At 42.1% G+C, this 27,286-nt stretch overlaps 1 protein-coding gene across 3 annotated transcripts in view; it reads right to left on the bottom strand.

Moving 5' to 3' along the window:
• The window catches only part of PTPRT (protein tyrosine phosphatase receptor type T), a 1,296,550-nt gene that overhangs the window by 274,763 nt on the left and 994,501 nt on the right, over positions 1-27,286 (bottom strand). For all 3 annotated transcript variants that reach the window (XM_049868705.1, XM_049868707.1, XM_049868708.1), the window contains exon 11: positions 26,765-26,867. In XM_049868705.1, the coding sequence (XP_049724662.1) occupies positions 26,765-26,867 (103 nt within the window). The remainder of the gene's footprint in view (positions 1-26,764; positions 26,868-27,286) is intronic.

Genomic DNA, 27,286 nt, shown 5'->3' with positions numbered 1-27,286 from the left:
AACACATTTGTGTGAATTTAACATACAGAAATATGAACAACACAAATAATTGGAAAAGAGAAACAAGTATCAATAAATAGCATTGAAAATTTTCATAATTATGAAGAAAAAGCAACATTTAATACTTCACCACATATGATAAACTGTATTTATTTCAATGAATTAGAATTTATTTATTGAAAATTTTCAGGATGCCTATGGTAACCATATACAATGTGTGATCCTTGATTGTATCTGGGTTTGAAATTTAAAATGCCTTAAAGGACAATTAATTGGGACACTTGGAAAAATTTGAATATGAAAATATGAACTGTATATTAAACTCATTGCCACTGAGTTGATCTGGATCCATAGTGACCCTATAGGACAGAGTAGAACTACCCCACAGGCTGTAATCTTTACTGAAGCAGACTACCACATCTTTTTCCCATGGCAGGTGGATTCGAACTGCTGATCTTCTGGTTAGCAGCTGAGCACTTAACCAGGGCTCCTTAAAGTATATATTAGATACTAGTATTATATCAATTTTAATTATCCCTAGTATGATGATTGTAATTCTACTCTGTTCTATAGGGTTGTTATGAGTTGGAATCAACTTGATGGCACACACAGCAGCAACATATAGGAGATTGTATTTTCTTAGGAGATACAAGCTAAAGTATTTAGAAGTGTCATGGTTACTATAACTAATCCTCAAATTGTTCAACAACCATATGAAAGAAGAGAGAAAGAGAGGAAGTAAATTGACAAAAAATTTACACCTGGTGAGTCTGGAAGAAGGGTATATGGATGTTTATTGGATGTTTCTCGCAACATTCAAACAGTCTTGAGGTACAGAAAATCTTTTAAGCATAACAATAGAAGAATTCACACACACACAAAAAGATGCGTCCATGGGAAAATGTGAAATGTCTGAATACAAGAAAAATAAAACAACAAATTAGAAAAGCTATTCCCAGAAAATACGACAGAGAAGGAAACACTAATACTGTATTTAAAGGATCATATTAGGCATAGCAAAGATATCATCTTGAGGACTGGGGTGCGCCTGACGCAAGCCATGATATTTTCAGTCTCCTCATATGCATGTGAAAGCTGGACAATGAATAAAGAAGACTGAAGAAGAACTGATACGTTTGAATTATGGTGTTCACGAAGAATATTGAATAGACCATGGAGTGCCAGAAGAACAACAAATCTGTCTTGGAAGAAGTATAGCCAGAATGCTCCTTAGAAGTGAGGATGGTGGGATTTTGTCTCACACACTTTGAACATGTTATCAGGAGGGACCAGTCCCTGGAGAAGGACGTCGTGCTTGGTAAAGTGGAGGGTCAGTGAAAAAGAAGGTCCTCCATGAGATGGATTGACACAGTGGCTGCAACAATGGGCTCAAACATAACAACGATTGTGAGAATGGTGCAGGACCCGGCAGTGTTTCATTCTGTTGTACATAGGGTCACTATGAGTGGGAAGTGACTGGGTGGCACCTAACAACAACAACAACAAAATTAAGTATAGAGAATAACATAGACAAGGGGGACACACAAAAATCAAGAAATATAAATATGGTGTATACTGTATTCTCTAAATATGATGAGATAGAACTCGAAGTTATTAAACCAAAATTTTAAACAAATACAATCCTCCAACTGGGAAAAATAAGAACTTTCCTAAGTAATTCTCATATGAAATAGGAAATCAAAAGCATGATCTCAAACTCTTTAGAAACTATTAGGATGAGAACAGTGATGTTTAAAGCTTATGGGGTAGGATCAAACCTGTTTTCAGAATCTGAAAAGCCTTTGTTATTAAACAAAAAAGAATGACAATAAATTAATTAAGCGTACCATGAAAAGAAAACTAGAATAAACAACGCTGGAGCCAGATGGCTTTTCCAATGAGCTCTTTCAATCTTTTAAGAGCAAGTAATTCCCATGTTATATAAACAATTACATAAGAAAAAGAGGGAAAACATCCCAAATTGTTGAAAATGATTCCTCTAATATACTACTAAATTGGTCCCCCATAAGCACGTTGTTTACCCAGGTACAAAAGATAGATTTAGTAATAGAAAATCTACTCAGAATTTATCACATAAAGAAATCTAAATAGAAAACTATTATGATCATATAAATAGATACCAAAATGGCATGTGATTAATACTCATTTCCGATTTTAAAAGATTCACAAAGATAAACTGTAGAAAATAGTTTTTCTTACCGTGTTTTAAAATTGTATGTTTCTAACCTTTAACCTATAACCAACATCATACATAAGGCCTAGTCTTTGAGGCTGAGAGGTTGGAAGTAAGACAATAAGGTTCACTATTTGGCAACATTATCCAGGAAGCTCTACCCAGTGCAATAAATCTTAAAACCCAAATAAGAGCTACTGCAACTGGAAAGGAGGAATAATTATCATCATTCATAGATTATATGATTATTAGTAAACCATGATCATAAAATTTAATTAAAGAAACTAACAAGGGGTTTCAGCAAATTGGGTAGATAACACATACACAGCTTTGTGTGTATGTGTGTGCCAGTAAAACACAGTTAGCAGGCATAATGGGGAAAAGATAGCAGAAGATACCACAAACAATACTAGCAAGGAACAGTTTTCACAAGGTAGCTATGGATGCAATCTGTAAGAAGGCACTTTTATGCATTTTTTTCTGAGAAGTAGTAAAGACTCAAATAAATGCAGAGGCTTGCCCTGTTTTAGCATGGAAAAACTAATTGTTAATAGGACCATTGCAAATTAAGTAGTAGTATTGATAGAATTTAAATCAGTTTCATTGGTGATTATTTAGGGAACATGTTAAAGTGACTTTAAAAGTCATAGAGGAGCATAAGTAGGTGAAAGTAACTAAGAACATTCTGAACAATAAAATTCATTAAGAGGGTTAGATGTGAAAATGTTTCATAAAGTTATAATTAAATGGGTGTTGTAGATACAGTGGTCAGTAGACAGGAGGATCTAATGGAAAGTGTGGGTAACCCAACAATAAAGTGGTATATGTCCCCCCGTTACACACACGCTCACTCTCACACATATAATTATACATAGACATAGGCAGCTGGTGGATTCAAACCACTGATCTTTTGACCTTAACCACTGTGCAACCAGGGTTCCATACATAGGCAGCATGCATTACAAATCAGTAGGACTGAAGGAGTACTCAGTAAGTTGTGCAGGAACAAAGGAAAGATTAGTCCAAAGGACTAACGGACCACAACTACCACAGTCTCCTCCAGACTGAGTCCAGCACAACTAGATGGTGCCTGGCTACCACCACCAACTGCTCTGACAGGGGTCAAAATAGAGGGTCCCAGGCAGAACTGGAGAAAAATGAACAACAGAATCCTAACTAACAAAAATAGACCAGTCTTGCCTGACAGAGACTGGAGAAAACCCTAGAGTATGGCCCCTGGGCACCCTTTTAGCTTAGTAGTGAAGTCACTCCTGAGGTTCACCCTTCAGTCAAAAATTAGACAGGCTTATAAAACAAAAGGAGACTAAAGAGGCACACCAGCCCAGGGGCAAGATCTAGAAGGCAGGAGGGAATTAAAAAGCTAGTAATAGGAAACCCAAAGTTGAGAGGGGAGTGTTGACATGTCGTGGGGTTAGTAACGAATGTCACAAGACAATATGTGTACCAATTGTTTAATGAGAAGCTAGTTTGTTCTGCAAACCTTCATCTAAAATACAGTAATAAAAAAATAAATTGTGCAGGGAAAATCTGTTAGCTCTTAGGAGAGATAAAAACATAAGTACTACCCAATAAACATCACTAATATGGTAATAGCTATCATGATATGTGGCTGAAGTAGAATGCAGCATTGTAAGGGAAGATCAAAATTATGTACAAATGAATCCTTTAGTTTGGTAAAGAAAACTTGGAAAAAATACACAAGAAAATGATATTTTATCTTAGATTAAAGATGATTTTTTCCTTTTTCTCTTATTTCCGTAATATTTGTAACATTTGTGATAAATGTAAATTAAACTTTGTTTAAAACAAATCAGTAAAATAAAATTATACTCATATTAACTACCACAGTATTGTATGAGAATCAAAAATGATTAGAAACATGAAAACCCTTTGAAGAATTTTTTAATGTACTATACTGTCAATAGCTTTAATGTGTTTTACGTTGACGGGTGTACTTCCGCACATGGGTGATATGGCATAATCTATGCCTCATACATTTCTGCCTTGCTGAGTAGTGTTGAATTTTTAATATCTATCAAATATGCCCTATCCCTACCTGACTTCAGAAGTTTTATTTTCCAGGTCTGTGCTGAAAAGTATGATCTCAGTAAATCAAAGATCCAGTAATGTATGAAGGAGAGTTGGTTCAGTGGCCAGTGTTCTCTGACCAGCAGCTCTCTCAGCTAATGTTAATGGCCCATTTAAACAGTAACTTTGTAAGAGTTTTTGTAGAATTAACCAATAAAGAGTGGCCAAAGCAAACGGTGCCCATCAGCCACAGCCAGGAGAAGCAAAATGCCGCAGGGCTCGCTGCTCGGTGTGCTCCATGGACCAGCAGCATCTTCATCACCTAGGAGGAGTTTGTCAGAAACGCAGAGTCTCAGGCCCTGTCCCAGCGCTAATGAATCCGAATCTGTATTTTAACAAGATTCTGAGTAATTCATTTGCACATTAACTTTTGAGAAACAGTGAAAGTTAAATGAAATGCTTTGGGGGACTGAAAAGCTTCCTGGGTTTGTTTGCTTTGTTTTGTTCTTAATAAACATTTTAAAGCGTTTTTATGGTCCCCAGTGAAGAGCTGGGCTGTTTCCCTTGCTCCAGGCCTCTCAATGCTGCGTTTTTTCTCAAACACCCTGAGAGGCATCCCCTTCACCCTCCTGCCATGTTCTCAGTTGAAATGTCATTGCTGTTTTCTACTTTACGGGGTGAGAGGAGCAAAGAAAGAAAATAAAGTTGAACAAGGCTGGCTTCAGTAGGAACTCTGGCTCCGGACTCCACTATTAAAACTCACAGTGATGCTTCTACAGCGGAAGATGCTACAGTCGCTGTTTTAAAAAGAGTAATTATAGGGTGCTTTAGATGTCTCTACTTGTAGCAAAGACATTTGCTTAAGGAGAGGAAAGTGTCAGATCAAACTCCTTTGGGCAGCTTTTTGTAAGACCACCTGAACTCAGTTATCTTTAAAAAGCCCTTCCAAACTCTAAGGTAAGTGGAACAGTTGTTAATTAAACATTAAATTAATCATAATAGCTGGCCAATTTGTGCCAGATAGGGCAAATAAATTCTATGGAAGAGTTATAATACCAATTAAAACATTTTTTCCTATGGGGCAGGGTAACCAACTGATGAGGTTGTTTGCAGGCATGCAGTGAGCTGAAAGTCACCTATGTGTAGCGAACTGCAGTGCCAGGTCCCAGTCTGGCATCAGAATTGCCTGGACTACTAATTAGATTAGTGAACTTCAGAGCTGCACTACTAATCTCTGGATGTGGGTCTGGGAATATGAACTTTGAACAAGTTCTTCAAGAGGTTCTTACATACACTAAATTTCAGAGACTGTCCTCTGCAAGCCTTGCCCTAAATTTGTGATGTACAGTCAAAGAGACCCTTGGCAGTCTCTTGCCTCAAGGATTGGTTGGAGGTGGGAAGAAGGCTTGGTAGTTTTCTTGGGTAAAAACCCTTATAAGCCCCCCTCCTATGGTCAAAATGTTAGTGCACAGTGCAAGATATACTGGTAGATTTTAATCTAACAGTTTAAAAAATTCACTGATATGGTTTCATTGCAACTAATCTTTAAGAAAGTACTATGCTCTGAGTTTTGGTGTAGTATCAGAGAATCTCCACAACTACCTGAAAAGGTTATTAAAATACTCTTCTTTTTTCCAGTTACATATCTCTTCGAGGCCAGATTGTCTTTGTATACTTCAACAAAAAACTCATGGCAACAGATTAAGTGCAGAAACAAGAGAAACCAATTGTTTTCTATTAAGCCAGACATTAAAAAGATTTTTTTAAAATGTGAAACAACACACCTTTCTCCTTAACATGTATTTTGGAAAATACGGTTTTTGTTTTTTAATAAAAGTATGTATTGATGTTAACATGTAATGGGTTTATTATTTATTTATTTTTATTGTACTTTAGATGAAGGTTTACAGAACAAGCTAGTTTCTCATTAAACAGTACACCTATTGTTTTATGACATTGGTTAACAACCCCACGACGTGTCAACACTCTCCCTTCTCAACCTTGGGTTCCCTATTACCAGCTTTCCTGTCCCCTTCTGCCTTCGAGTCCTTGCCCTAGGGCTGGTGTGCCCCTTTAGTCTCATTTTGTTTTATGGCCTGTCTGCTCTTTGGCTGAAGGGTGAACCTCAGGAGTGACTTCATTACTGAGCCAAAATGGTGTCTAGGGGCCATACTCTCAGGGTTTCTCCAGACTCTGTCAGGCCAGCAAGTCTTGTCTTTTCTCTTTGAATTAGGATTTTGTTTTCCTTTTTTTCCAGCTCTGTATGGGACCCGTTATAGTGATCCTTGCCAGAGCGATCAGTGGTGGTAGCCAGGCACCATCTAGTTGTACTGGGCTCAGTCTGGTGGAGACTGTGGTAGATGTGGTCTATTAGTCCTTTGGAAGGGGTGAAACCAGTGGAGTATCCTAGATGGCTGCTCACAGGCTTTTAAGACCCCAGACACTACTCACCAAAGTAGAGTGTAGAACATTTTCTTTATAAACTATGTTATGCCAATTGAGCTAGGTGTTCATGGGTTTATTATTTTTAATGAATTAAAAATACTAAAAAAAAATTTCAATTTCTATTACAGTAAATATTCATAGACAAAACTCATATGAACAAGAGCTCTTTGGGGGTGTTCATTAATTTTTAAGAGGGTGAAGGGGTCTTGAGACCAAAAAGTTTGAGAACCACTGATCTAATCAGACATTTTGACGAAAACAAAATAAGAATATTAAGATCCCCATAAGTCAGAGTTTCTCAATCGAGGCACTACTGGCATTTTGGCCTGGATAATTTTTTGTTACGGAGGGCTGCCCATGTGCACTGCAGGATTTTAGCAGTATCTCTGGCCTTTGATCACTAACTACTAAACTGTTGCTGTCAAGTTGATTCCAAGTCATAGGACCCTATAGGGCAGAGTAGAACTGCCCCATAGTATTTACAAGGAGTGTTTAGTGAATTTGAACTGCCAACCTTTTGGTTAGCAGCCAAGCTCTTAACCACTGTGCCACCAGGGCTCCATCCACTAACTAAACCAAAAAAAAAAAGCCAAACCCTTCACCATCGAGTTGATTCTGACTCATAGCCATCCTACAGGACAGAGTAGAACTGCCCCAGAGAGTTCCCAAGGAGTGGTTGGTAGATTCGAAGTGCTGACCTTTTGGTTAGCAGCCAAGCTCTTAACTGCTGTGCCACCAGGGCTCCATCTACTAGCTAGATGCCAGTAACACTGCCTGTCATGCCCACCAGTTGTAACAACCCAAAACTTCTCCAGACTTTGCCAGATGTCCCCTGAGGGACAAAGTCACCCCTGCTTGAGAACTACTGCTGTAAGTAAATGAGAAAAAGGCATAAAAAGACAACTTAGAAAAGAAGAAATGCCAATTAGTATTAAAATACTTGGAAAATATTCTAATTTGCCATTAAGCCAAGAAATGCAAATCAAAATGACAGTATATTTCCTTTAAAACCCATTACATTAACAAAGTAAGTGCAAATTGTAACACGAGATCTTGGTGAAGCTGTGGTGGAATTGGTAGGATTATAGAATTCCATTAATATTGTAAGTTGATTTATTAATTTGGGGGAAATAATTTGGTGGTGACTTTTAAGACTCAAACAGCTTTAGGACCCAGGATTAGAAAGAGCATAGGCTCTGGAATCAGCATTGAATTCAGGTTTTGGCTCTGAACCTTACTAGCTATTTGACCTTGCTTCATTTATTTAAATGATATCATTTGTAAAAACTGGAGGCAATAGTAATGTCTCCATCAATGATTATTGTGAGGCCTGAGTTAGATAATAATTTAAGTGAACTTCTAGTTAGAAATGGAAGATTTAATGCACACCATTTATCTCTGCTCTCTCTTGAGATCCCCCTAAAATGACAGTAAAATATGAGGGGAAAAAAGAAAAAGTAAATCTACAAGGAAAAAGAGCAGGAGAGGAACTATCAATGGATGAAATACTTCAACACAATTCTGGAAGACTAAAATGGTCATAGGAGAGACACCCTGATGTGGCAGGGTAAAGAGAGCCAAATTGTAAAAGGATGTGAATAGGAAAAGAGTTATTTCACTCACAGATCTCAATACCCTCTGATCTTGGAGCAGTCAAGTATGAAGAGCATGGAAGTGAAATGTGGGGCTGAAAACAGGGTTGTTGATGAAAAGTCTGTACATGGAATCATCAAAGTCTTGAGCATGGGCTTCTAGGAGTTTTCCCCCTACTCTTCAGGAGGGAGATTGGAGGTTTCATTTCTGGAGAATTTTAATGTTTCTGTCCCCCAAAAGACAGTCGTTCCAGTTAACTTCTCCAACACCTCACTTTTAAATATTAACAACTGAGGTTAGGTGAGAAATGCTTCCAATCCGAAAGAGAGCAGCGAAAACAAATGGGGGAAAAATGACTCTAGAGGAAATAAAGATAATGCAGTAGTCAGGAAAGCTTCTCCCTTTCTCCAAATCAAAACAGTATTCTCAGAAAGACTTGAGAAATGATTGTTCTATAAATAAGAGGTAGATAATAAGAAAAAAATAGGAATAGGAAATGGTTCTTAAAAAAATGACTGCTGAAATTTTTAACAAATGCAATACAAGGGTTGTACTTTGCCCAGAAAATGGAACAAGAAGACCAAAAAAAAAAAAAAGAGGACCTAATAGTAAAACTGAAATGATGGTGCCTCTGTGTGAGGGGAATGTATGGATAGTATAATACAGATATTGCCTTAAAAAAATTATACATTCTAAGATGAATTTAAAAAATTACAAGAAAGAATAATCCAATGTAGCATAGCAGAGTGGTTAACACCTCAGATTGTGGAACCGAACTGTCTGTGTTCAGATTAGCCACTAATTAGCTGTGTCATCTTGCGCAAGTTACTTAACCTCTCAGTGTTTTAGTTTACCTGTCTGTAAAATAGTGATAATACCATCCTTACCTCATAGGGTTTTGATAAGAATTAACTGAGCTAATATATGTAAAATATTTCAAGTGGTGTCTGGCACATACTAAGATTAAGTTAATTATATAATACTATTTTTTTTTTTTTTATAATAGTATTCCACTTGGCTGTGAAGTAACCTGCTTTTATAAAATTATAAAATTTGCCATTGTGTGTTTAACTAAATAAAGTGGTCTAACAATATCGGGAAGATAGAGGGGAGGTATTGGCTGATTTAAGACAGCCAGATTCTCATCTATCATAGCAGGAAGTAAATAATGTCTGTAATCAATAACTTTAAAATAGCACGTTAAGTAGTAGCATTGCCAATTCCCAGAAGAAATGGCAATGAATGAGAATGCATTTGCCTCTAGGGCACAGAATTGGGGGGCAGGAGAGTTGTAAAAGGTGGGGCAGGGAATAGTTTGACTATTTCGTTTTCCAACTACGTGTGTTTGTTACTTTCAGATTTTTTTAATTAAAGAATGAAATAGGTTAATACATATGAATTGGCTGTCAGTTCCTGTCATATATGAGTACGCACTCAATACATTTTAGTTCCATTTTATTCATTTCAGTAATTTCACTCCTGGGGTTCTTTCCTATTTAAAGATACAATACCAAAAGGAGAACATGAATAAATATGTTTATTGCTGGGTTATTTATAACAACAAATAAGTGGAAATGACCCAAATCATCAACCATATGGGAATGGCTAAGAATTATGCTAAAATCTTGATGGAATGCTATAAAGCAGGAGGTTTATTGTTTCCAATGGCTAGGGATTGGCTAAAATAGACCACACACACACACACACACACACACACAGAAGTCCCTGATGTGCTTAGACTAGGAAACAGAAACCTGAGAGAACCGGGATGTCCAAACAGAGGAGCTGCAGATGTAGTGTGTCTTAGGGAAGATTCCTCTGCCTCCCCCCTACCCAGGTCCCTAACGGGGGCTCATAGCTGCTTGGGTCACTGTGCAAGGAGCACTTCTTCCAAAACCTGAAGTTTGTTTTTGAGCTGTGGCACATCACTGTTCAGGAAGAATGTATACTAACAGTCTGTGCCCTTAATAGCAATTATTACAGATATTTACGACCCTCCCTTCCTCCAGTCAGACTCAGCGTTAGCAAAGTTACACCTCACCTGGAAGCCGTTCCCAGCAGCCACTCAGCTTCCAGCTCTACAGTGTCTCAGAAAACCCATTTCTCGGCAAAGGTATTAATAAAAACTATATGACAACAATGAAAAACACTGAGAACATGAAGTGTATGAGTCTCTGTCAGAACCTACAGAAAAAAAAAAAACCTACAGACAAAGCTAAAGCTGCTGCAAGCCAGCTTATTTTCTTGTCTAAGATGATTTTGTGAGTGTGAAATAAAACGATGCTTGGGAAGTCACCAGTCATAGGTTCTGACCCACAGTCGGAGCTCACAGAGCTCAGGTGCTTTTGACTTTGGGGGGCTGCGACTCTCTTCTTACAACCGCGCTTCTCAAACTTTAGAATGCGTCAGAACCATCTGGAGGACTTGTTAAAACACAGATTCCTGGATGGGGCCCAGGAGCTTCTGATCCAGTAGGTCTGGGAGCAGGGCCTGAGTATTTGCATTTCTAACAAGCTCTGAGAAGATGCTGATGGTCTGGGACTACCCTTGGAGAGCCACTGTCTTACAGGCATGAAAACATCCCCAAGCCAGCTGGGACAAAGGTTGAAATTCTGGGGAGGGAAGAGAAAGGCAAGTGGGAAAATTTTTCTAAGGGTCCCTCATCCGTTCTTGGTCCCAATGCCCACTATATATGCACTGGGTGGAACTTTGATATGGAGTCATTACCAACTCCACCTCCTTCCCAGGCTTCTTTCTAAGGTTCTCCAGGCTGGGACCAAGCCTCCCTTGTCAAGTTCCTGAGCTGAAAGATGACACCCTTTTCCCATCTGCCTGCAGCCTACAAGCTGATGCAGAGGCCACCTTTTTAGGTTCCAAGAAATTATGCATTCGTTACGGAGAAAATTAACACCTCAAAGCAAACTATAATTAGGAATTCTTCAATTCAGTTTATGCTTTTTCAATTAGGCACTCTATAATTTTAATCATGGGAGCATTAACATGTTTCTGTAATTTATATACCTGTGGTATAATCAAGCCTGGGAAACACATTGCTCTAAACCTGAACGACAGTGATTGTTTCCCTTCACACTTACAGTATTACAGGTCCCTGATGGAAAGATGGTGCCAGTTCCAAAGGAGCCATTTGTGAGCTGCAGAAGACAATGAGAGAACTCCTGGCTTTGGAAATGAGATGGATGGTGTAGACCATGTGACACCTTTGAACATCTGGCCCATGTGTAGACATCTGTGTCCCGAAGCTTCCACTCCTGTTGTGACTTTCAAAACATTCCCACCGTTGGAAACTGTCTTGGACAACTATTCTTGGAAACTAATTTCAATTAAGCAGGAACAGGGTGTCCTGGCAGGGGAGACGTTATCTGAGAGCCGTGGGAAGCAGATGGCTTTGAATTGAAGAAACTAAACAATAGGCTGAAACTTAGCCTAGATTGGAGCCAACCACCTCTTTTTAAAAAAAAAAAAAAATTTTTTAACACTGATTTCTCTTGCCACTCTGTCTAATTCTGTTTTTCTCTCATAATTCCAGCTCTGCCTTTTTGCCACAAAGCTGGGCCAGAATCCTGCATGCAAGGTAGTCCTCTGGGGATTCTGAGCACATCTGCAAATTCAAGGATTTCAGAGGCATACTGAAAGTTTTGGTGCTTATTCACACTGAACCTCTGAACTTTCTGAAGGTTAAAAACCTTCATTTTTTTTCTATTCTTCCTGCTCTCCCTACAATAGCAAATTCAGATTTGCTGACTGCAATAAAAGGAAAAGAACATAATCAAAACTGGCCCGGGGGGACAATGCATACAAATTCTAACCTAGCTGAGTGACGCGCCCATATTGCGGCAGCATTTTGGCACTCAATGTATTTTGTCCAATCTAAGAAAATATGGACCTTTTTATGGAGTGAAAGTTGGAAATGGATTTGTATCTCCCAGGCTCCTCCAGCCTTCCACAAAAGAATACAGATTTGTTCAGATTCTGAGGCATAGCCTCAGAAACATCCACCTTCTACCTAAGCCCCAACATTTCCATAGAAGTGGTATGTTCAGATATGCTATCAGCATGCAACAATGCAACATGAATTATTTCAGACACCAGTCATTGTCATCATCATAAGAAAACAGGTTTTTTTTTTGCTTTTTTTAGCCCCTACGTGGACAGGGATAGAGAAATAAGCTGGTGGAGATCCTAGTTATGCTCTTATGAGCTACAACTGTTTATCCTCGTGCTGAAATACACACCAAAAGAGACACAGGAGTCTGAAAGCTGTAAAACCAAAAGGGGGAACTCTAAAGTAAAATGAGAAATATTTGCTTTCCAATATCATGAAAACAAACAAAAAAACCAAACCTGTTACCATCGAGTCAATTCTGACTCATAGCTACCCTATAGGACAGAGTAGAACTGCCCCATAGGGTTTCCAAGGAGTGGCTCATGGATTCAAACTGCTGACCTTTTGGTTAGGAGCCATAGCTCTTAACCACCGTGCCACAAGGACTCCCAATATAGTGAGAAGGCACAAGTATTGGCACCGTAGAAAAAAATACCTAATTGCCTGGACAGGCTCCTTTCTCCATACCTGAGGGCACCCACAGGCTAATTCAGTAGTGCTCAAACTGTGGCCCGAGACCAGCAGCGTCAGCATCACCTGTGAGTTTGCTCAAAATGCAGACCCTCAGACTGTATCGCTGAATCTCCGGGAATGGGCAGGAGCTGCAGGTTTGCTAGCCCTCCATGGAATTCTGATGTTCACCTGAGCTTGAAAACCCTGGGGTTCAACAATTTCCCAGGCTTTATCCCCAGTGGGGGTGAGGCAGTCGAATTTTGGAAGTCTACGTCAGGAGGTCAGGATCCGAGCAGCAAGTCAGCCCTATAATAGGTCCCATGCTGGCTTTTGGGACTTAAATTTTGTGCCTGTGCCTAAGCCTCAATTATATTCCTCTTTTCCCATGACAGGATCCCTGGCCTTTACTTCTGGTCCCAAATTCCTCCGTTAATAGCCTCTTTGAGACCTAACAAGGGCCCTGACCTCTTTCTACCAGCCCTCCTAGGGCCTACAACAATGCTGTAAAATAGAATGTTCAGTGATGATGGAAAAGCTGCCCAATTTGGTAGCCACTAGCCACATGCAGCTATTCAGTACTTGACAAGTGGCTAGTGCAACTAATGAACTGAAGTTTTAATTTTGTTTAATTTTAATCAATTTAAATTGCTGCATGTAGCCAGCGCTTACAGTATTTGACAGTGTAAGTCTGAAGTCTTGCCCTTGGATCCTGGCTGTGTTACTAAGGCTGCTACCTCCTGTCCTGGCCAGGAATACTTACTTTATAAATTTATAATCTTTGTAAACTGCTCGGTGAGCCTATGCACAGATGGAAATGCACTAAGCCACAAACCCCAAGCAGCTGTAGCGAGGCAAAAGAAGGATGGGTTGCATTGTGGGAGGGGGTAAACACAAATTTCTTTTGCCTAGTGGCTGAGACTCTAACCTTTAAGTTGTTCTTTTCCTATCAAAAAGCCAGGGCTTTCAGGATCACCTCTCACTGCTGCCGAGAGTTGGCAAATCTCTGAGCAGCCCCAGGCAGCTGGAGCAGGCATTGTGCAGGATGCTTTTTGGAAGAGAGCAAATGTCCTTGGATACTAACATGGCACAGATCCATGCACTGGCTCAGAAGAACATCAATAGATTAGGCTATAGAAATGCATTTGACGGAGGCAGACTTGAAAGTCTGACCTTTGGGCAGTTGCAGACAGAGAGACTGAGAGCCATCGGTTATCAACTGTGCAAGGTCTGAGACAAAGCAGTGATGCAGCCTATCATGGGGCACTGAACAGTGTAAGGAGTCAAAGTCAGCAGAAAAAAAGTTGGAGGAAAAATGAGAACCAGGAGAAGGCATCTTGCAGAGTCACTGTTGCTCTTGCTAAGGGTTTCACCAGTTCTCCAGGGAGGTCAGGCTAGCATTATAAGAACTGTCTACTCAGACAGTCCTTCGATCTATAGTGTGATTTCTTTGTTCCTTGAAATACTTGGCTCCCATGACCTTCACCTTGAATCCATTAAGACTACCCTCCATCATGGCCATCATCATCATACCCAGAACCATATTATCCCATTGATGGACTCATTACTGAAGCCTTACATATGATCATCTTAGTCTCTGAATACCACTTTTGTCTTCCCAGTCTCTCACTGCTTTGTGCCCTCTACACAGATTCTTCAATAACACTGAGCTCACCTGGCCCTCGGTATCTCTGTTTTCTGCACATCGTCCTTCACAGCCTTTTTTAAAATCAAGCCTGGGCCAGATGGACCATTTTCAATCACTTTTCTTAACATTATCATCTTCCTTTTCTCGTTGTCCCGGATCAACCTGTGTATCTTTTCTACTATATTCTGACTGCTTGGAGCTCTTAAAGAAAATTAAACCACAAATGTTGACCATTCTTTTTTTTTTTTTTTTTTTTTTAGCTATTCTTCCCTTGGATTTCAGGTTTTAATGCTGCACTCGTTTTCCTTCTACCTCTCTGGTCAGTCCTTTTCCATCTCCTGCATGGTTCTTTGGTAGAGTTTCACAGAGCTCTGTCCTGTTCCTCACCTCTTCTAGTCACACTCTACCTGGATGAGGTCATCTTCTCCTCCCATGCTTCAAATCCCACCTGGATGTTAATGATTCCCAAACTAAAATGCCTACTCAGATGCTCCCCCAGAACTCCAGACTTAAGGAATTTAAATAGTCCCGCTGGTAGGAGGTGAACATGACGACCACTCTTCTTTCCCTGATGGCAGTAACAGTGCTTGTCTCCATCTCTCCAGATGGCAGACGGTCCAAAATAGAACTCTTTCGTTCTTCATGTTCTGTCGACTGCTCCATTTAAAATATTCCTCCCCAAACACCTGTTTTTGCTTCTTGGTTTGAGCCTGAGGAATATAATCCAGAATCCTTCAACACCGGAGCCAGTTCTTGGTAAGCTGTGTTTCTAGGAGGGGCTTATAAAAGGGGACCTGCAATGCAAAAGGGTGAGCAGAAGTGACTACAAACCCACCTAATTATTTGGGTTTCACTTTTCTTCCCTTTGTTTTCCTGACTAATCCTCCTAATCGAAGCTCTATGCTACACTCACCAGACTGGCCCTTTTCTCCTTGGGTAGTTTCATTTGTGATAGTTACATCATATTTAGATGGTGGGACAGTCCCATGGCAAACAGCCCTACAGTAGCATTCATCCCATTATTCTTTATTTCTCATTGCTGCTTCTTGTATCTGGCTCCTCCTTTTTCCCAGTCTGGTGTGGTGAAGTCCCAGCATGCTTTTAGGCTTGACTACATGAGTGCTGACCACTAAGAACTGACCTTTGAATAATAATAATCATAATAATAATAAATCCATTGCCATTGAGTTGATTCCACTCAAAATGACCCTATAGGAGAAAACAGAACTGCCCCATAGAGTTTCCGAGGAGCACCTGGTGAATTCAAACTGCTGCCCTTTTGCTTAGCAGCCATAGCACTTAACCACTACGCCACCAGGGTTTCCAACCCTTGAAATAGTAGGAAGGAAAAAGAACAGCAGAGTAGTATTACTTGCTGCCTTAGTTACCTAGTGCTGCCATAACAGAAATACCACAAGTGGGTGGCTTTAAAGAACAAGTTTATTTTCTCACAGCTCTAGAGGCTAGAAGTCCAAATTCAGGGTGTAGCTCTGGGAGAAGGTCCTTCCTTGTCTATTTCAGCCTCTAGTAGCTTCCAGCAATCTTGAGCATTCCTGGGCTTGTAGATGCATCTGTCTCTGTTGTCTGTTCTCCTTTTCCCCCCACCCCTCCGTGTGTATCTCTGTCTATTTTGCTCATAACTCAGAAGTAATTAGGTTTAGAGCCCACCCTACCTCATTAGTATAACAAAAGAAAATCTCTATTTCCAAAAAGGATCCTATTTACAGGTTCAGGGGATAGGATTTCAACACATATTTGGGGGAAACACAATATCACTCATAGAGCTAAATATTCTTACAGTTTATGTGAGAGTGTCTCTTGCCCACCCACCCACACCAGAGTGGGGCACATAGTACTCCTCATCTTTGGACTCCAGCAAAGGTGGCCCAGAGAGCTGGGGAAATAAGCAAAACAAATGATATTTAGAGAAAGAGCTTCTAAATGTAATTGAAATTTCTCATCGGTCCCAATGTGAACAGGGACTCAGGAAATCCTCAGGCTGCCCAGTCTTAGATAAATCCTGTAAATTTTCATTTCTCCTCCCTAATTGGACACCATCATACACTGGTATCTGAGAATCAGACGATAATGATTCCAATTTTGCTCACTGCAGCTCCATGGACTGGCAAAACCCTTCTGTGATTGTTTCATGTGCTCTCACTCACGGCTTCTCAGTTATTAAAGGAATTCTGGAGGAAATTTGGCAATTGTTTCCTTTTCTTCCCAATAAAGTTTCTTCTTTCTTTAAAAGTTGATTGGATCTCCAGTTTTGCATTGCAGCTAATCACTGTGCATGTCAGAATCTACATTCTTAAGTAGCTGCACCTGTCAAATGCCAACGGGTCATGGAATCTCAGCAGGCAGTGAAGAGAATTTGCAATGACCTTTAGAAGCCATTTGTCATGCTAGGCTGTCTCCTTGTCTTCAGTCTGCCTCACCCCTGCTCCTCCAAGCTGGGGCTGCATCACCTGGACACCATGCCCTAAGCAGCCCATGAAAACAGGTCACAAGTCCTAAATAACCTTGGAGGCAGTCCCTCACAGGTTCCCAACACTCACCTGGACCACACATCAGATCCCAGCCTATTCTTGATCAGTCAGTTCCTAACAGCCCCATTTGGTTCCCAGACCATCTTCACCACCATTGATTGGCCTCTCCTAGATAAAGTATCCTTCCAGACTCTGCTTGGCTCATACAATAGTACCATCCTCTACCCCACTAGCCAAGCCAGATACCTAGGAGTCATTCTGGACAATGTCTTCTCCATCACTCCCCACCATTCAGACCCATAGAGAAGTCACCACCAAGGCATGTCAATTTTCCATCCTAAAAGTTTTATCTTCATCAACACAACCACTCTGTTTTAGGTCACCCTCATTTTTCATGTGGGCAACTATAACTGTCTCCCAGCTAATCTCCCTGAACCATTCTTGTCCTCACTAATCTGTTCTCTAAATCGATGCTAGGAAGATCTTTTTTAAAAAGTAAGATGGGTCGTATCTCTCACTTGCTTGAAAGCCTTTCTTGACTTTACGTTGTTCTTAGTATAAAATCCCAAATCCTTAATATCCCAATCCCATCACGTACCACTGCCCTCTGCATCCTCTCTTCACTGTCATCTGACTGGCCTTGTTACAGTTTCCCTAACGTTACTTCCTGACTCCCCAGTCTGGGTCTGATCCCTCTCATGGAAAAGAGTGAGACACAGAAGGAGGAAAACCCAGTAAACAGTGCATGGTCGAGCGGCCTGCTGCTGTAGCAACTGGGACTCAGCCTCACTGGGGACATCTGAGGAACTGTGGAGTATGCAGCAGTTTGGGCGTGGATGCCTAGACTCCCATGCTCTCTCGGCTGGAGGCTGTCCCTGTGGCATTCAATCCTTTGCATTTCTAAGCTGCACCTGCCTGCTCATGCTAAGCTCCATGGGAGAAAGGATGGATGTTGGCACTTGAGGTGGGATCCTGTATATATTTATGGAACTTCCCCCCTCAGCTACAGCTGAAATTGAGTTGGGTTGGGATGAGGTGCCATGGGAACAAGAATCTGCTTCAACTGATAACCAGTTATGTTTGTGGCACAGTTTGCATAGAGCTACCTCCGCCATTAGGATGTACACTGCATGTGGGTAGAGGCCCTGCCTGTTGGCTCATTTCTGGATCTCCAGTGCCCAGCACAGTGTTTGGTACATGGTTGTTTGCTCAATAAATATTTGTTGACTTAATTAGTTAATGAATGGGTAAATGAACGAATGCCTGAGCAGATAAACTGGCTCGTCTCCTAGCATCTGGACTCACCTCTTCTGCCTGGATTTGACTTTGTATACTCCTCTAGTGTCCAGTATTTATAAGGCCTCTAACAGTTAAGAGAGATCATGTGGGTCCCCACTTTCCTTTTGGGGGGCCTATGGGTCTGCTTTGCTCTGAGTTCACAACCTAGAGCAGCATCTCTTCTGACTTGGAGGCACTGCTATGAGCCCTTTGCAGCCACTTCAGCAGTTGAGGCTCCCTAGCCTTGTCTAGTTGATTTTGTATTTCTGAAAGGTGCTCAAATCTAGGGATCTGTTTTCAAGGTAATATTGCTTTGAAGATTTTGTGACACCACTGGGAATAAGTACAGTCCCTGTAGTGTTACACACCCGTTAGCACTTCACATGCAGTAGATCTTACATGAGTGTCAGAGAAGACCCCAGCACACAGGCACAGTTTGCAGAGGCACAGAGAGTCTTCCTGCTCATGGCCACCCAGAGCAGAGAGCCCCTGCTTGTCTCAACAGCTTGGCCAAATGCAAGAGGGATACGAAACAACTACCACTTGCATTTTATGTGCTTTAGCTTATTTGACCTTCACAGTGATCTGTGGCATGGGTATTCCCATTTTGTGAACAAGGATCCTGAGGTTCAGTGAGATTAAGTAACTGCCCAAAGGCTACCTGGTGCGTCAGTTGGATAATGCTGGACCTGCTTGATTCCAGGAGCCTCTGATTTTCCAATGTATCCAACTCAGATGCGAGTTATTGGCTACAGCTGTGGCAAGACAAGCATTAAGAAGCCTCAGCCCTGAATCAGGGGCTGCCTCCGCGACCCAGTCCCAGGTCTTAAGGGGGTCACAGTCTGATGGTAGAGACTGAATATGCATGTCCCTGACAGAGGAGTGGCCAGGGCAGAGTGGCCCCTGCCTTCTTCTTTGCCTCTCTCCACATCTCTGTCCCAGCACTGAGCATTGGTGGTTCCCTGAATACACCGTGCACTCTCTCTGCCTGGGCTCTTTTAGATGCTGCTCCCTCCATCTGGGCCACACTCTACCCTTCATCCCCAAGCTCACTCTCCCTTGCCCCATAGGTGTCAGCTTAGGCAACACTGCCTCCTAGAAACCTCCTGGAGCCTGAGCCTACTAGGCTAATGATATGTCTCCTCACTGCACCGTCACGGAAACCTCTGACCAAGCACACAGGCTCATTGGTATTTTTCCTTTTCTGATTGTCTTCCCTATAGATCTGCATTGTCCAAAATGGTAGCCACTAGTCATATGTGGCTTTTTAAATTTAAATTAATTAAAATAAATCAGTTCCTCTGTTGCACTAGCCATATTTCAATGCTGAATAGCCAGCCACATGTGGTGAGTGGCAACCGTATTGGACAGTGCAAACATAGAACATTTCCATCATTGTAGGAAGTTTTATTGGACAGCACTCTTATAGAGTAGGAGGCACCTGAAGGCAGGGTCTGTGATGGGCATCTCCACAGTCCCAGCACCTGGCATCCAGGTGCACAAAACAGATTTATTGAATTACTTAATTAGTTGTGCTTTTAAAATGCCAGATGGAGTCCCTGGGTGGTGCGAATAGTTAAGAGGCTTGGCTGATAACTGGAAGGTTGGAGTTCGAGTCCACCCAGATGCACCTCAGAAGAAAGACGTGGTACTCTCTCGAAAAAGGAGCCATTGAAAACCTCTATGGAGCACAGTTCTACTTTGACACACATAGGGTCCCAATGAGTTAGAGTTGACTCAGCGGCCACTGTTGGTTTATATATATATATAAATAAAATATTTATAATAAAATAACTGTAATATAATATATTTATAAATATGTACATATTTACAAATTTGTATAAATTTATATATATATATATATATATGCCAGGAACCATCCCAAGTAAAGAGGATCCAATAGCGTCAGATTCCAGGTTTCTTGAAGCTCACAGTCTATTGAAGGTCATGCAAAAACAAAAATAAAACCATATCAAAAAATGCCTAACACAATTAAAAGCTCAGAAAAGAGCCATGAGGGAAAACCACAGGACACTGTTGAATAAAACCTGGCAAGAAAGGAAGAGTAAAAGGAAGTAAAGCCACAAATGAAGGTTAGGGCCAGATTTGGAGAGACCTTGAATTCCACACTAAGAAGTTTGAACTTAATGTAGTAGAAAACCAGTGACCCACTTAAGAATTTTAAGCAGGAGAGTAACTTGATCCAATTTGTGCTTTGAAGGATCACTCTGGCAGCAGGTGGAGGATGGAATGAGGGGAAAGACATTTGTGACAGGCAAACCAGTAAGGACACCTGGCAGGTCCAAGGAGTGGGCTGAAGAGTGGCCATGGGGGTGGAGGAAGCCAACTGGGGGGTTGGGCAGTCTGGTATAGAATCTGGGGCTCTGCCCCCAGCCTCTCTGTGGCGATGCATTATGGGTGATTAATTCATGGCCAAGTTACTTTCTTATGAAGGTTACTATAGATACATCAGTGTGACAGTTGGGGCGTGGGGGAAGAGGGCTCAGTGTGTTTGAATCGGAGCTGAATATTAGTTTCTAGTCACTGTTTGATCTTTTAAGCAATTCTGGGATTCTGTCACTTAAAAACCAATAAATCTTTGAAGGCCTGAGGAAAGCAATGCAAAAGCAATAAATCTCCATTGTGGAGTATTAGAAAAATAGGCCAAGCTGCAAGGTGGTTTGGCTGGAGGAATGAGCATGCAGGAGCCCCACATGGCAGTCCCCCGCTCCATGCTCCTCACCTCCCTGCACGCACAGCTCTACCAGGTAGTGTTAGGCCCCTGGGGCTTTGATGGGGCAGCAAGTAGCAGACCAGGGGGTGGACTGGCTCAGCCCAGCTGGGAGAGCTGCTGACCGAAGGCAGGAAGAACAGGCCCAGCTGTGTGAGGCCTGGAGGCCAAGGCTTAGGGGTGAGGCTATGTGAGAACAGGCATTCTCATTCAGAGAGAGACCTGCTAGGGTTCACAACTTACAGGTTGGGGTCACACAATTCTCTATTGGAGGACCCCTGAGAAGCTGTCTTGCCCACCCATAATCCCACAGCATCCCCACCAAATGGCCACCCAGACATCATCTGGCATCCTAGCCCTGGGAAACTCAGAACTTCCTCTGGGGAACCAATGAACCCAGGTCAGGAAACTGGGATCCTGTACTGGCTCTACCTCTAATGAGCTCTGTGACCTTGGGCTAGTCATTTAACGTCTCAGACTTCAGTTCTTCCTTTGAGATGGAGATAGTATTTCCCACCCATCTTACTCCCAGGTGGAAGTGAGAATCAGGTGCTATAAAGGAAGTAAAAGAACTACAAACTGTAAAATATGATTCAAGGCAAAGTAGCATGAGGCTATTACATACACACGCCCTTTATCCTTGACCCAGTGTGTCTAGTGTGAGCTTTTTAAGTCCTGTGGCCACAGAGTATCTTTGTTCTTTGCTCACATGCTCCTACTTATCCTGAGTCCCCCGACCTGCAGGACTCCACATCGATCCACTTTCTTGGGCTTTGTTCCTCGCTCCAGCCAGTCTACTACTTATGTCAGTCAAGACAGTACTGTCCCAGAAAACCTCATATTATCTTATTTGTTTTGCTGGTTTCATTTTTTTATTGCTTACTTGCTTTCTGTCCCCCTCCCTGCCTCACACACATGCACACTTACTAGATGGTAAACCCCAAGCGGGCAGGGATGCATCTGTCTTGTTCACTGCTATATCCCCAGTGCTTAGCTCAGTTCCTGGGACCTAGCCTGCACTCAGTAAGTATTTGTTGAATGACTTAATGGGTAACGGCCTCTCATATGGCACCCTAGGGTAAAGGGTTCAAGGTGAGAGGGCTAAAGTAACTGAAATCTTTTATGATTTTGCCATTGCTGTCACTACACTTGTCCTGAAAATCTTGCTGGGTAGCATTGGCTAGTCTCTTCCCCTTCTTGGCAAATAATCCCAGAAACTGGGTGCACCACCCACCCTCTGTGATCCAGAACCTTGGGAAGAAAAGCAGCCAGACATTTCCAGATACCAGGCATTGCCCCTTTGAGCAGTGACATTTATTTTAATTTTTTTGGATGAGAATGTCACCAAAATACATCACACACATCTTTCTCCTAGGAAGGTAGTGTTGCATAATAAAATGAGTGTTGGCTTAGGGTCCGCTAAACTGGGTCTAAATTGTGTCTGCACCACTTGACAGCTTCTTAGCCTGGGGCAACTTGCTTAGCTGCTGTTTATCTCAATATCCGTATCTGCAAAATGGGGAGACTCTTAGTGCAATGCTGTGAGGATACAGATAGTGTTGTGTAAAGTGACAGGCACACAGCAAGTGTTTGCTCATTAAATGGCAATTAGAAGGCTCTCTTAACTTGAAGATGTGGGACTCAATACCACATTTTTTGTATGAACCAATGAATGCCCACGGTGAGGGGCTGCAGCATGTAGACTTCCTTGTTTCTTGGGCAATTGTGTCTGTTTTGTGGAGTTGCCCTGATCCTTTGCTCCCTGCCAACTGTCATTTATCACTGCTGCTGGGGTACTCCTGCTCCCCCCTCCCTCCTCTTAATTTACCATAGTCTTAGGATGCATGGGCTTGTTAAAAAGATGAGCAGACTAAGACTGTGTGGGCTTAGAGGGACAGTGGAAGGGTCTCCTTTGGTGGAAACAGGGAAAGCTTTCCCATGCATGTTAGCTTGGGCTGCTCAAGGGACCTGTTTGCTGGGGGTGAAGAGCTTGGTCTCTGGAATCAGGCAGGGAAAAGCATGAATCCTAGCTCTATCCCTTGCTGGCTCTGTGACCTTGATCTTTAGTTTCCTCATTTCTAAGAGTGAAATGATGGTCAGGATTAAATTCCTGGTAAACATAGTAATTGCCCAATAAGCAAAACAAATAAATAAATAAACAAAAAACAGTGACGATTACTCCAATCTGTATTTAGCTGGCTTCCAATGAGTTCTTAGAGGTTCACAAACATACAATCTTATCCCCTCTTAGGGATAATTCCCTGATTCTTTGTACAAAAGTTAAATTTGTCCTGCCAGTGGGAAGGACCCAGTTTGCTTATTTTTCAGGACAATTAAAACACATTTTTCTGAACAATATGTCAGGGGCTCCTAAGGAATGAGTACTGAAGGCTGTGGTGCTTCAAGAGCAGAATTCTTGTCTCCAGGTGGGAGACCCAGCTTGGATTCCCAGCCAGTGCACTTCATGCATAGCCACACCCGTCTGTCAGTGGAGGCTTGTGTGTTGCTATGACACTGAACAGGTTCCAGTGGAGCTTCCAGACTAAGACAGACTAGGAAGAAAGGTCTGGAAATCTACTTCTGAAAATCAGCCACTGAAAACCCTATGGATCATAATGGTCTGATCCACAACTGATCATGGGGATGGCACAGGACCAGGCAGTTTTTTGTTCCACTGGCACAGGGTCGCCATGAATCAGGGCTGACGCAACGGCAGCTAACAATGACAAGAAATAAGTACGCATTTCCCTTCCCTTTATGGACTCAAGGTCTCAGATAGCTTTGGAAATTCAAACTGGAAGGAAGTAGGCAGTCCTGGGAACCTTCAGTGCTTGGATTTTCAAAAATGGTCTTCATCTTAGTTATCTAGTACTGCCATAACAGAAATAGCACAAGTGGATGGCTTTAACAAACAGAAGTTTTTTCTCTCACAGTTAAGGAGGCTAGAAGTCAGAATTCAGGGCCCCAATTCTAGGGGAAGGCTTGCTTTCTCTGTCTATTCTGGGGAAAGGTCCTTGTCATCAGTCTTCCCCTGGTCTAGGAGTTTCTCAGCACAAGACCCTGGGTCCAAAGAACGCACTCCACTCCCAGCTCTTCTTTCTTCGTGACATTTGGTCCCTTTCCTCTCTGCTCCATTCTCTCTTTTATATCTCAAAAGAGATTGACTCAAAATACAATCTAATCCTGTAGATTGCATCCTGCCTCATTAACATAACTGTCTCTAATCCTGCCTCATTGACATCACTAGAGGTTAGGTTTTACAACATATGGGATAATCATACCAGATCACAAAATGGCAACAACTACACAATAACAATACTGGGAATCATGGCCTAGCCAAGTTGATGCATATTTTGGGGAAACACAATTCAGTCCATAACAGTTTTGAACAGAAGCCCCTAAATTTTACAGGGAAGAAGCAAAGTTAACAAAGGAACTAACACCCTAAGGCCTGCTTTGTTCTGGGTCCTTCCATATTTTATGCAACCTCTGTGACATAGTTACTATCCATACTTTCCAAATAAGGAAAACTGAGGCTCAGAGTGATTAAACATGTTGTCCAAGGTCATGCAGCAGTGTTAGAATAGGATTTGAACCTGGGTTCACTGCCATCAAACACATATTCTTTCCATTGCGCCACATAGCAGCCAGCAGTCTGTGGGAGCTGGACTGAATCCATACCTACCCTGAATCCCCACAGTGGAAAGCCAGCCTGATAAGGTCCCTTTGCTGATGGCTTTATTGGCCATGGACTTTGGGTCAGATCTGGGCTGTGCTCCAGGGTTAGCTGCTAAATTGCTGTGCAACTTTGGGCAACCTGCTTACTTTCTCTGGACCACACTTTTGCCACATAGGAAGTTTTCTGAGATTTTGAAAATAATAACCCGTGATACTGCATGAAAGAAGTGACAACTGTGAAAGACCGAAAGCCATCAGTGGCCAAAAAGGAACACGTGTCTTGACACCTAGGGGACCTGTATTGAAACTCAGCTTTCCTACTTACTCTGTATGCCCTTGGGCATTTCTGAGCCTAGTTACTTCATGACAGTGTTGCATGAGAGTAACAGGAAGAAAAGCAGGTGCTCAAAAACTATTTATTTGACACAAGAGCTGTTTTTGGCTCATCACAGATAGGACAATTCTACAACAACACATGTATAGAATATAAGGTAAAAGCTCTATGGTCTGGTGTCCCACAAACACTGTACACACCTGTTGTCAGGCCTGTAGATTCACCTGACTTAGGGTGGAGCATTGCCCAAAGTCTCCAGAATAGATGGGAACTTGCACATTGCAGCTGGTTGATTCTATCTGCTCCACTGCCTATCATTTCCGGGTGAAGTTGAATCCAGGTTGGAAAACGAAGATCTAGACTATCACAATTACCTCCTTCCTGGCTGGTCTCCGAGCCTCCAATGTCACAGTCACACTGAATGCAGCTCTCCAGTGTCTCCTTATTGCTCTCCAAACAAGCCTGAGCTTCTCACTCATGGCCCCTTTTCTTATCCCACCACTCCTGCCTTGACTTTTAGCAATCTTACCCACTCATGATTACTCCCATTACAGCAGGCTACTTCTCTCTTCCGTGTATTTGCTCATGCTAGACCCTCTTACCGCTGGTGAAATCTTATACATCATTTAAGATACAGCTCAGGGTCATCTCCTCTAGGAATTCTCTCCTCTGAGCTAGCATAATGACGTATGCATATCACCACAAGAATGCACTGTATTGTAGTTATCATTCATGTTTCTGTCTCCCCAGCTAGGCTTTGATGTTCTCTAGAACATGAATTATTCTTGGCTAGTTCTAAAAAAAAAACTATTTTTTAGTTTTTTTTAGTTCACCACCAAATCCCAAAGACTTTAATAGTACCTGGCACACACAGACTGGGTGCTCAATACATGTTTGTTGAATGACTAACTGAATGAATAAATGAATCATTTTATCCCCCGTGTCCCGCCCCATGCCTGACACATAAAGTACTCAATGCATAATTGCTGAACTGAACTGAGCCAATTTGACAGCTGTTCCACCCAACATTCTTCTTCATTTTAAGGGTCTACAGTCCTGCCTCCTGGAGCTCTGAGCAAAGCCAGCAGTCAGCATCGGAGCTGCTGCCCGTCTGCGAAGTATAGCTGCTGAAAAGAGATGCCCACCCTCCTGATGCCCGTAAGCCCCAGGACTTGCACCGGGTCAACATAGCTGCCGATACGCTTTATCTGCCGGGGCTCAAGTATATTCCTAAACTCTAAGAACCTCTTGTTAAAAATAAGCACTGTGACATTGACTGCAATTCTCTGTTGGACTCTAGGACTCTGAGATCCTAAACTAGACCAGTTTTGAGGTCTTGTCCCATTCTTGATCTCTAAGCAGATTTTTTTGAGAATTCAGCAAGTCCGTCTATCTGTTACTGGCAGTCAGACATGGAAAGATGATCTTGTCAGGAGACTGTGTTTCCAGGACCCCAACCCCACTGATTAAACTTGCCACAGGGTGTGTTCCAGAAAAATATTTCCCAGCCCTCCTTAGGTTTCCATCAGCATGCTTCCTCTCATCCAACCCCAACACTCCTCTGTGGGGTGAGAGGCTCCTAGCTCACTGGCCCTCTCTGAACTGAGCTTGGGGTGACTGACCCTCTTCCCCTAGGAAGCCTTGCTCCTGGCCAGTTTTATCCATGGGCATTGTAAGGACATGATTCAACTGGAGGTGTGTGTGGTACAGACAGTGGAAACTGCACACTCCAAGCCAAGAAGCCCTCCTCACCTGACTGGGGCTCCTCGGGACTGAGCGGGCTTCAGCATCACTGTGATGGTTGTGTCTGTTTCATTCAGTGGGGTGTCCGTATCGTACTCAGGCATTGATGGTGCTGGGTAGGCAACAGAGAGAGGAGGTGAGCTCAGCACATGTCCCAACTCTCCTTACTACCTCCCCTTGAAGCTGTCCTAACCAAGGACAACTAGAAGGAGGATGCTTGAAAAAAAGGTTGGATAAGAATCACAAGGTATTCCAGGCTTTCAGCAAAAGTGGCCCTGGCTTCCAACCTACCTGTAGTTCCTTCAAGGTGCAGTAGAGTGTGGGGAAGGGTGGCAGCGATAGGCCAGTACCCTTATGAATCAAAAAGTTCCACATCAAATGCACAGCGAAATGCAGGAAATATGACTACTTAACAAAGATGTGAAGAAAGTGAAGTCCACTTGTTAAACACATTCCAAATGCAAATTAAAGCAATGATGAACTAGTTCCTCTCTACCTTTTATTTTTTTTTAGTGAGCCCCCCCATACCCG

This window comes from Elephas maximus, chromosome 25, assembly GCF_024166365.1.
Source record: "Elephas maximus indicus isolate mEleMax1 chromosome 25, mEleMax1 primary haplotype, whole genome shotgun sequence".
NCBI classification, from domain to species: domain Eukaryota; kingdom Metazoa; phylum Chordata; class Mammalia; order Proboscidea; family Elephantidae; genus Elephas; species Elephas maximus.
The sequence above is the reverse complement of the archived record's forward strand: the minus strand, read 5'-3'. Positions and strand labels throughout refer to the sequence as shown.